The sequence below is a fragment of the Myotis nattereri genome, assembly GCF_964212035.1.
Source record: "Myotis nattereri genome assembly, chromosome: 15".
Classification (NCBI taxonomy): Eukaryota; Metazoa; Chordata; class Mammalia; order Chiroptera; family Vespertilionidae; genus Myotis; species Myotis nattereri.
In genome coordinates, this window is record NC_138090.1 from 45359055 (window position 1) to 45371174 (window position 12120).

A 12120-nucleotide genomic window follows, 5' to 3' on the forward strand; every position below is an offset into this window, starting at 1 on the left:
GAAAGGAATCAATTCCTCCAAAACCCAAAACCAATCTTTACCTAAAATAAAATAGATAATCTAAATAGTCCTTAAGTATGAAATACATTGAAACCATAGTTTAAAAAACACTTCAAAACAATATGCACACTCAGATGGCTGTACTAGTAAATTCTACAAATATTTAAATAAGAAATAACACCAGTTAGCTACATAATCTCTCCTTGAAAACAGGAGACACTTCCCAACTCATTATATGAAGCTAGCATTCCCCTGATACCAAAATCCAAGAGTATAAAATACAAAACATCACAGATCAATATCCCTCATGAACAAAATTAGTAAGAGAAATCCAGCAATCTGTAAAAATAATATACCATAATCACGTACGGTTTATCTCATGAATGAAAAGCTGGCTCAATATTTGGAAATGAATCAGTTCAGTAATCCACTACGTCAGTGATCTTCAACCGGTGTGCCACAGAACTTTTAAATCATGCAATACCTGACTATTTAGTCAGGGACACTGACCTCTTTTCCCTCAGATTGTCAAATTAAAAAAAAATGACAACAGCCACTCAGTGTGAAGGAATCAAAGTTATACTTTTTTTTTTTTGTCAGATTGGCAAAAAAAAAAAAAAAAAGTAATGTTTTTGGTGTATTGCAGAATTTTAGTAATTAGCTTTTGTGTGCCACGAAATGAAAAAGGTTGAAAACTGCTCTACTATTATTAACTGTCTAAAACAAGGGATGGCAAACGATAGCCAGTGGACCAAATTTAGCCAACTGTTTTTTAAGGCCTGCAGGCACAATCACTCTGAGCCATGGAGACCAAGCCAGGGTATCTTTTTTACCCTGGTTGCCCTCCCGACCCAGAGCCTGCCTCCCTGGCTGGCAGTTGTGTCTGAGTGTGAGAAATGCTCACCTGTCCAAATTAAAACAATGGACTCAGAGACAGAAGTATGGCGAAAACGAGACCTTTAATATGTTCTCAGAGCGGGTGTCTGTGGGCAGGAGGCACATAGGGAGTAGCGATCACAGGCTATTTATCCCTTAGGTGCAGGAGTCCTCCTCCAGTTCTGCATTGGCCGAGGACTATGGGGTTACTAGTTTCCTGATACATTGCCTCGGTCTTATTGTCTCCTATGGGTTATTTTTGACAAATGGCCTGAGTTCTTTTCTAGTTGTCTCCACCTCCCCGTCCAGTTGAGGCCTGCACCTCGGGGTTTCCACCACCACGCTGGCTCCTGTACACATCCAACTGTGAAAAGGGAAAGTCGTAGGGCCACTGGCTGCCTTGGAGCCTGGGCCCAAGACCACAGCCGCGAAAGGCTGCGCCGGAGGAAAAAGCAGTGTGGTGCAGGGGGAGAGAAAGCAGCGGTTTCATTGTTGTTTTTGTTTTGTATTTGTTTTTATTCTCTAAACCCAGAACACGGGACTTTTCAGTTGCAATCACTTCAGTGCAGGGAGGGTGGCAGGGACTTGAGGGGCCTGAGGAGAGGCCAGAGAGGGAAGCAGGGCAGGGAGCTGTGGCCAGGGGTCCTGATCCGGGGGGTGCTTAGGCTTCCAAACCTAAGCAGCCATTTCTCCCCAGAGGAGCTACCCCGCCCAGTAGCCTCAGGGCAGGAGACCCAGCCTGTCACACTCTGCATTTTGAGCTTTACAGAGGAAACAAAGGCAGAGGTCAAGTTTCCAGGTCTGAGCAGTTTCAAGGAGCCCTCAGTGACTGGGTTGGAAGAGAGGCCGTCCTCCCCACCATTCTGGGGAGAAGACTGATGAACTCCAGGGTGCCAGCCAACCCCACAGGTCTCCATACAAGGATCTCCGTCCAACCAAGGGTAGAGTAATATTTTGAGCCACTTGCAGAGAAGTAGCTCTGGGTCAGGGAAAAACAACCATCTTATTCCCTGAAACCAAAACAGCACCAACCCCACCTAAAGCCGTGTCAGAAACAGCCGCTTGAGTGATTAAGATTGACAGCTGGCAGACAGGCAAAGAGGATAGACTGGCCCCGCCTGCTGGCAGCCAAGGCCTGTGGAGACGGACACAAAGAGGATCGGTGGATGGCTTGGAGCTTCAAGCAGGGGCTAAAAGCCAAAAGACTGTGCCTGACAGTGGTTAGCACCTAAGTACCTAACAGGAAGCCCAGAATTGGCAGACAGAAGAGGAGGGTCCTAAACCAGCTCCCATGGGGCAGTAAAACTTGGCTGAAGTGAACAACACTTTTTTTTTTTAATCTAAAAAAGATTTTTATTTTTAGTTTCTACCTTTTCTTCTCTTTTATCCCTCTCATTTTTCTTCCCCTTTTTCTGTTTTAGTTTTTCTTTCCCCCCTTTTTAAAAATTGATCTTCTTTATATGCTTTATTGATATGTTATTATTCTAGTCTCTTGGTTTATTCATATATCTCATTTCCTCTTCCCTACTCCTACTCTATTTCCCCTTCTCTTTTCTCTTATTTCACTACTCAGTTTTTTCTTTCTCTTGTCTCTTGCTCTTTTCTTCCCCTAAATTTTTTTTTTTAATATATATTTTATTGATTTTTTACAGAGAGGAAGGGAGAGGGATAGAGAGTTAGAAACATCGATGAGAGAAACATCGACCAGCTGCCTCCTGCACACTCCCTACTGGGGATGTGCCCGCAACCCAGGTACATGCCCTTGACCGGAATCGAACCGGGGACCTTTCAGTCCACAGGCCGACGCTCTATCCACTGAGCCAAACCAGTTTCGGCTCTTCCCCTAAATTTTTAACTTGTCTCACTTCCTAATTTAGGCCTATATGCTCTCTCCTCTATTCTTCTATTCAAAAAAATAAACAAACACATCTTTTAAAATTTACATATTATCTTATTATCTTCTCATTTCTTTTCTCCCTCCTCTATTCTAAACCATGTTCCTTCCCCTATTCCTCCAATTCCTTAATCTTATTTTGTTTATTTCAGCTCTGCACCTGCAGATTCTGCCCCCCCCACCCCCACCCCTTTTGGGTGTTCTTTTTGTTTGTGCTTTTTTGGTTTATGTTTGTTTTGTTATGTTTCCTCTCCATATTTTTTTCCTATCATTCTTGCTCTTTTCTCTTTCCTAATTCTCTTTTCTCTGGTGGTCACTTTTATTAGGGTTATGTGTCTTGTGGATATTTGTGTTCTGTTCATTCTCTGTCATGTCTCGTGCTGTATTTTGTGCTTTTTGGTCAACACCTCCACAATGGGTGGCACAACATGGTAGGGAGCGAGCCACATAATCAGACACCTGAAAGGAGATTCCATTCACAAATGCGACAATAATATCCATGACCCAATACATCAGGAGAACCCAAATATCTCAAGTAGGGGGCCTCCCTAGAACACCCAGCTCAGGAGACCTGAGAGACTGCACCACTGGGTCCCATAAAACATCAACTACATAAGACCAATTCAAAAAATCTGGGTGGCATAGCAGTTTGATCAAATACATACAAACAATTACAAAGGAACAACAAAAAATGGGGAGATTAAGAAACAACCCTCAAATGAAAGAAAAGGAGGAATCACCAGAAAAGAAACTAAATGAAATGCAGTCAAGCAATTTGTCAGAGAAAGAATTCAGACTAATGGTAATAAAAGGATGCTCAAACGTCTGGGTGAGAAATCCACCATGTGTAAGAATTAAGAGGAAATGAAGAATGACATAACTGCAATAAAGAACACCATGGAAGGTTTCAACAGTGGACTAGAAACTGAGAACTGAATCAGGGAGTTAGAAGACAAGATAGAAAAAAACATCCAAGCAGAGGAGCAATCGGAAAAAAATTAAAAAGCAGGAGGAGAGTCTAAGGGAGCTTTGGGACAACATGAAACATCTATATAATAGGGGTGCCAGAAGGAGAGGAAGCGGAGCAAGGCATAGAAAGCCTGTTTGAAGAAATAATGACAGAAAACTTCACTGACTTTGGGAAGAAAAAAGTCACACAAATCCAAGAAGCACAGAGAGTCCCAAATAAGATGAACCCAAAAAGACCTACACTAAGACACATCGAAATTAAATTGGCAAATGTCAACGACACAGTAAGAGCCTTAAAGGCTGCCAGAGAGAGACAGAAAGTTACCTACAAAGGATTTCCCATTAGACTATTAACTGATTTCTCAATGGAAACACATCAGACCAGAAGGGAATGGAAGGAAGTATACAAAGTGATACTGAAGTATACAAGCAACTGAATCCAAGAATCTATCCAGCAAGGTTATCATTCAAAATTGAAGGAGAAATTAGGAGCTTTGCAAACAAACAAACAAAAAGGCTAAGGGAGTTTATTACCATCAAGCCAGCAATGCAAGAAATGCTGTTGTAAAAAGAAGAAATAGAAAGGGGCCCTAACCGGTTTGGCTCAGTGGATAGAGCATCGGCCTGTGGGCTGAAGGGTCCCAGGTTTGATTCTCTGGTCAAGGGAATGTACCTTGGTTGCGGGAACATCCCCAGTAGAGGGTGTGCAGAAGGCAGCTGATCAATGTTTCTCTCTCATCGATGTTTCTAACTCTCTAACTCTCTCCCTTCCTCTCTGTAAAAAAATCAATAAAAAATATTTTTAAAAAAAGAAGAAAAAATAGAAAGGGGAGAAAGAACACAGGCATAAAGAATAAAAATGGCAACAAACAAGTACCTGTCAATAATAACCTTAAGTGTAAATGGTTTAAATGTTCCAATCAAAAGACATAGAGTAGCTGAATGGATAAGCCATATATATGCTGTCTAAAAAAGACCCACCTTAGAACAAAGGACTCACACAAACTGAAGGTGAAAGGGTGGGAAAAAATTTTTCAGGCAAATGGAAATGAATAAAAAAGCTGGGGTAGCAATACTTACATATGACAAAACAGACCTCAAAGTGAAGGCCATAACAAGAGATAAGGAAGGCCACTTCATAATACTAAAGGAATCAATAAAACAAGAGGCTACAATTCTGATAAACATATATGTATCCAATACAGGAGCATCTAAATATACAATAAAACTTCAGGAGGATATCAAGGGAGAGACCCACAGCAAAACAATCATAGTAGGGGACTTTAATACCCTACTGACATTACTGGATAAATCTTCTAGGCAAAAAAAATCAACAAGGAACAGCAATCCTAAATGACACTCTAGGACAGACGGAACTAACTGACATCTTCAGAACATTCCACCCCAAAGCTACAGAATATATATTCTTCTCTAGTGCACATGGGACATTTTCAAAGATAGACCACATGTTAGGACACAAGCTAAGTCTCTACAAATTTAAGAAGACTGAAATCACATCAAGCATTTTCTTAGACCACAATGGCATGAAATTAGAAATCAGCCACAATAAAAAGGCTCAAATACATGGAGGCTAAATAGCATGCTATTAAACAATGAATGGGTTACCAAAGAGGTCAAAGAAGAAATTAAAAAAAAAACATCCTAGAAACAAATGAACATACAACAATCCAAAATCTATGGAACACAGTGAAAGCAGCCCTGAGAGAGAAGTTCATAGCTCTACAGGCCTACCTCAAAAAAAAAAAAAAGGAAAATTGGTAATAAGTTATCTAACACTACAACTTAAAGAATTAAAAATAGAACAACAAGAAAAGCCCAGAACAAGTAGAAAGAAGGAAATAATAAAGATCAGAGTGGAAATAAATGACATAGAGACAAAAAAAAATACAAAAGATAAATAAAATGGAGAGCTGGTTCTTTGAAAGGATAAACAAGATTGATGAATTTCTAGCCAGGCTCATCAGGAAACAAAAAGAGAGGACCCAAATAAGCAAATCAGAAACAAAAGAGGTAAAGTAACAACTGACCCTACAGCAATTTGAAGGATTGTAATAAAATACTAAGAATGAATTTACTCCAACAAATGGGACAACCTGGACAAAATGGACATATTCCTAGAAAAATACAACCTTCCAAAACTCCATCAGGAAGAATCAGAAAACCTGAATAGGCTGATAACTACTGATAAAATTGAAGCAGTAATAATAAAAAAAAGCTCCCAATAATCAAAAGCCCTGGTCCAGACGGATTCATAGGGGAGTTTTATCAAATATTTAAAGAAGAAATAACACCTCTGCTCCTCAAACTATTCCCAAAAATTCAAGGGGAAGGAACACTTCCAAACCCTTTCTATGAGGTCAGCATCATCCTAATTCCAAAACCAGAAAAAGACATGACAAAGAAAGAGAATTACAGGACAATATCCCTGGTGAATATAGACACTAAAATCCCCAATAAAATTTTAGCAAACCAAATTCAGCAATACATTAAAAAGATCATACATCATGACCAAGTGGGATTTATTCCAGGGATGCAAGGCTGGTACAATATTTGCAAGTTAATAAATGTGATACAGCACATAAATAGACTGCAAGACAAAAATCACATGATCATATCAATCAATGCAGAAAAAGCATTCGACAAAATTTAACACCCTTTTTTTTTTAATCCTCAATTGAGGATAATTTTTCCATTGATTTTTAGAGAGAATGGGAGAGGGAGAGACAGAGAAGAATATCAGTGTGCCAGAGACACATCGGTCAGGGCCAGGAGCCTGCAACCAAGGTATGTGCCCTTGACCAGAATCAAACCTGGGACTCTTCAGTTTGCAGGCCGATGCTCTATCTACTGAGCCAAACTGGCCAGGTTCCAACACCCTTTTTTGATAAAAACTCTCAGCAAAGTGGGAAGAGAGGGAACAAACCTCAACATAATAAAGGCCATATATGACAAACCTACAGCCAACATCATACTCAATGGGCAAAAACTAAAACCATTTCCCCTAAGAACAGGAACAAGACAAATTTTTTTTTACCGTTTCACTTCATTACTGCTGTGTATGTGCTCCACATGAGTGATGTAGGTGCTTATGTAGGTGGGTTCCGACTTATGGCGAAAATCGCCTTAGGTCGCGCCATAGGAACGGATCTCTGATGTAACCTGAGGACCTACTGTAGTTATTCTATTTATAATAGGTATTCTTCTCCATCAAGTTAGACATTTCCAGGCACCTTCTACTTGTTAGGCAGTGGTTTGAGGTCATGGTCATTTAGCGGAAATAAACTTCCTGACCCCATAGAGCAGTGGTTCTCAACCCTCCTAATGCTGCGACCCTTTAATACAGTTCCTCATGTTGTGGTGACCCCCAACCATAAAATTATTTTCGTTGCTACTTCATAACTGTAATTTTGCTACTGTTATGAATCGTAATGTAAATATCTCATATGCAGGATGTATTTTCTTTGTTACAAATTGAACATAATTAAAGCATAGTGATTAATCACAAAAACTATATGTAATTATATATGTGTTTTCTGATGGTCTTAGGCGACCCCTGTGAAAGGGTCGTTTGACCCCCAAAGGGGTCGCGACCCACAGGTTGAGAACTGCTGCCATAGAACTTACGCTCTCATGGACATGGATTTCCATCATTTTACCTTTGCTAAGGTCCTGGTCTTTATTTTTAAGGCCTCTATCCTATATAGATTTTAGTGAAAGTGGAGGTTCTGACAAACAGTATCACTCTTATAGGGTTTCCCTGGGGTGCATTCTCTTAAAAACTGACATTTTAAGCTCTGCTAGAATACTGACCACATTCATGTAACCAAGAGGTTTCTTCCAATGGGATGCAGATGACTGTAAACAAAAAAAACCCAACTCATGCCTGAATTCTTAAAACAGAACTTTCTATATCTAATCTCTGCAGTGTAGGTTATCTCATGGAAGTCCGAAGTCTAAGTTCCGAAGAACACTGTTATCACACTCATCACTAGTAGTGACATATCTCCATTATATATACTATGATGAACCTGAAGACTTGAGGTCTGACTGGAGCCTGACCCACACACAGCACATTTGCAGGATTTTTTCCGTTGTGCACTTGTTGATGTTCTTGAAGACATGAACTGTGACTAAAGCCTGTCCCACATGTCTCACATTTCCATGGCTTCTTCCCACTGTGAACTTGCTGATGAACTTGAAGACTTGAGGTCTGACTGAAGATCTTCCACACATAGCACATTTGTAGGGTTTTGCTCCTGTGTGGTTCCTCTGATGAACATGAAGACATGAGCTCTTCATAAAGCCTTTTCCACACTCTTCATAAGTAAGACTTCTTGGCAGTGTGGACTTGCTCATGGTCTTGAGGATGTAACCTCCAACTGAAGCTCTTTCCACACAGCACATTTGTAGGATTTGTCTCCTCTATGGACTCGCTGATGGGCTTGAAGATGTGAACTCCGCCTGAAGCTCTTCCCGCACACAGAACATTTATAGGGTTTCTCTCCTGTGTGGACTCGCTCATGGTCTTGAAGATGTGAACTCCAACTGAAGCTCTTCCCACACACAGCACATTTGTAGGGTTTCTCCCTAGTGTGGACACGCTGATGAGCTTGGAGACTTGAGATTCGACTGAAGCTCTTCCCACACACAGCACAATTGAAGGGTTTCTCTCCTGTGTGGATCCTCTGGTGAACATGAAGACACGAGCTCCACATGAAGCCTTTCCCACACTCATCACATTTGTAGGTTTTCTCACCAGTGTGCACACGCTGATGGTACTGAAGCTGTGAGTTCCAACTGAAGCTATTCCCACACATACCACATCGGTAGGGTTTCTCTCCAGTGTGGACTCGCTGATGAACTTGAAGATTTGAACTCCGACTGAAGCTCTTATCACACACAGAACATTTGTAGGGTTTCTCTCCAGTGTGAACTCGCTGGTGGGCTTGAAGATGTGCACTCCGACTGAAGCTCTTACCACACACAGCACATTTGTACAGTGCGTCTCCTGTGTGCACTCGCTGATGATCTTGAAGAAGTGAACTCTGACTGAAGCCCTTCCCACACATAGCGCATTTGTAGGGTTTTTCTCCTGTGTGGATTCGTTGGTGAGATTGAAGAGTTGAGGTATGACTGAAGCTCTTACCACACACAGCACAATTGTAGGGTTTCTCTCCAGTGTGTACTCGCTGATGGACTTCAAGTTGTGAACTCCGACTGAAGCACTTACCACACACAGCACATTTGTAGGGTGTGTCTCCTGTGTGGACTCGCTCATGGGCTTGAAGATATGAACTCCGACTTAAGCCCTTCCCACAAACACTGCATTTGTAGGGTTTCTCTCCTGTGTGGATTCTCCGATGAACATGAAGCCATGAGCTCCACATAAAGCCTTTCCCACACTCTTCACATTTGTAGGGTTTCTCTCCCATGTTGACTCTCTGATAGATTTGCAAATGTGAGTTTTGACTAAAGTCCTCACCACACTCATCATTCCTATTGCATTTCTCTTCTGTGGAATTACTTTGATGAGTGCAAAGCATTGAACTATAACTGACACCCTCCCCGCACTCACTACAAATATGGGGTTTTGCTCCTAGGTGCAACTGCTGATGAACTTCAAGACTGGACCCAAGGCCTTTTCTATTCTCATCAGAGGTTTGCTTTCCTGAGTTGATTACACTATGGTGGAATGATTTCTTCATGAAGTCTTTCCCACAATTCTTGTGGCTACAGGACTTCACGCCTTTCTGTACTTCCCGATCATCATCGTGGTCATGAGAGGTCCTTCTCATAACACAACGATCACACTTGTACAGTTTACATCTTCCATCAATCTGCTGACACCTACTCTGATCATTCTGTGACTCTCTGAGATACATTTTCTTCCAGAAATTCCTGTTGGTCTTAATTGGAAACTCTTGAGTTTTTATACCATTAGAACTTTTAACTTTCCCTGGAAACTTAATTGTATAGTTCTCATCTTCAGAAACTTGAGTAGTTTCTCCAGCCCACAACTGAAAGGAGGAATCACCTTGTTTGGGCAAATCAGATGTCTTGCCTTGAAGATTTTTTATCAAGTCTTGATTTCTGGTTAACTTACTTATAAGTTGTTCCCATATTTGCCAGCACACAAGGTCTTCATGGAAAAGATACTGTAATCCAACTCCTTGAAGAGTTTCTATCTCATTTTGATTCCAGTGTCCTGGAAGGATAGAGAACTCAGAAATGAAAATGAAGACAAATGGACATCTGTTCAGAGATAAAAATATTTCTCAGGTTAACTACTTTGGGAGACCCTGGACTTTGTCATTGGCTTTTTCATACCTATGAAAACAATGATGTGATGAACAGGCACCTAACTGCTAGGTGTTAAGGAGAATCGTTTGGAACTATACCAAGACTTACATATGAAGTCAAAATGAGAAATATGTGGCCTCAGACCAGGGGATTTTCTCAGCAAAAGGGAAAATATATAATATTCAACTAGGGAACATTATAACTGGAAAAAGCTAGAAAATTCATTCCCATAACTGACACATCTTATGGGAATAAAAATCCTATGATAATTGTTGCCACTTAATTTGGCTGAGTTTTACGATAAATGTAAATGCCTACCATTATCTTCTAGGTTTCGTATATACGAGAAGGTGCTGTGATAGCCAGCCTACAGGATGGTTCCCAATGATCCTGCCTCCTGACATCCGTCTCCTATCAAATATCAGTCCTTTCCCACATATATCAGGATTGGTCTGTGAAGGCAACAGAATATGGCAGAAGTGAAAGGACATCACTTCCAAGGTTAGTTCATAGAAGACTTTGTGGTTTCTGCTTTCCACTCTCTTAGGTGTAAGTAGTTGGGGGAAATCAGCTGCCATGTTTGAGAACACTCAGGAACTCAAGGGAGAGGCCCACTGGCAAGGAACTGAGACCTTCTGTCAACAACCATGTAAATGAGTCTATCTGGTAACTCAATACTTCAGTCCCATTAAGCCTTCAAAGGCCTGAACCTCTGCTGGACTCCTTGACAGCAACTTTATGAGATCCTGACCCTTATCATCTAACTATGCTGCCACCAGATTCCTGACTCACAGAAGTATAAATAAATGCTTGTTGTTGTAAGTTGCTAAGTTTAAGAATAGTTTGTGATGCAGGTATAAGTAGCTAATACAAGTACCATAAAAATTATAATTAGGTTACAAATTCAGAGTAGTAATGTTCTGAGATAATCATTTTGCTACACTGTTTTCTCCTCCACTTGTGAGCTGTCTCCAGGAGGAGTGAAAATGAGATCCACCTAGCAACGTTCTCAGTGAGTTTTTGTTTATAAGAATTCTTAAGGGAGGAGAAACCCTTTAGTTTGTGTACCTGTGGAGTGAAAATAGACCTCTGTTAGGACATTCTTCATGGATGGAGCAGGGCAATTAGATGGACAATATGTAAAATCTTGGGATATTTTGATATTGCCAAAAAGAACTTTTTAAAAAATATATTTTTATTGATTTCAGAGAGGTAGGGAGAGGGCGAGAGAGAAACATCAATGATGAGAGAGAACCACGATCAGCTGACTCCTGCATGCCCCCTACTGGGGATCGAGCCTGGAACCCGGGTATGTGCCCCTGACTGGAATCGAACCTGGGATCCTTTAGTCCGCAGGCCAATGCTCTATTCACTGAGCCAAACTGGCCAGGGCCAAAAAGAACTTTTAATAAGGGAGATGGAGTTGAATATGCTATAAGTTTTGTTCAGCTTCCTGAGAGGTGTATCAATTTGTCAAAATTCATCAAATTGAGTGCTTAGGTGTGCATATGGAAATGTTACTTCAATAAAAAAAGTTAAACAAATAAGAAGTCATTTCAGACCCTGAAAATTCATGGAGGTATAAGTTTATAATCTATGCAGTTTTCTGTTTATCTACACTAATAAAAGAGAAACATGCAAATTGGTGTCACTCTGCTACGCCCACCAGCCAATTAGAGCGACTACGCAAATTAACCCAACAAAAATGGCAGTTAATTTGCATACGCAGGCGTGGAGTGAAGACTGAAGACTGAAGACTCTTGGCTTCTCTGCTGTGGCCAGACCAAAGGCCTGGGTTCTGGGTACTGGAGGAAAACCAGTGCCAGCAGCCAGGGGAAGGAAGGCCTATTGCGTGAATCTTCGTGCAACAGGCTTCTAGTATTTCAATAAAATGTTAGCCCCAAATTTAAAAATAATAGTAAAGATTTTTTCAAGAAGGCAAAGCAGCCCTGGTTGGGTAGCTCAGTTGGTGGTTTTGAATCCTGGTGAGGACACATACAAGAATCAACCACTGAATGCCTAAACAAGGGGAACCGAAAATCGATGGTTTTCTCTCTTTC

The 12120-nt window shown here is 40.9% G+C and overlaps 1 protein-coding gene across 1 annotated transcript in view; it reads left to right on the plus strand.

Annotated features, from left to right (window-relative positions):
• Positions 1 to 11675, plus strand: part of ZNF235 (zinc finger protein 235) — a 73789-nt gene extending 62114 nt beyond the window's left edge. The window contains exon 5 of the mRNA XM_081108165.1: positions 10392 to 11675. Coding sequence (XP_080964291.1) covers positions 10392 to 10543 — 152 coding nt within the window. The 3' untranslated portion in view covers positions 10544 to 11675. The remainder of the gene's footprint in view (positions 1 to 10391) is intronic.
• Positions 11676 to 12120: the final 445 nt, after the last annotated feature.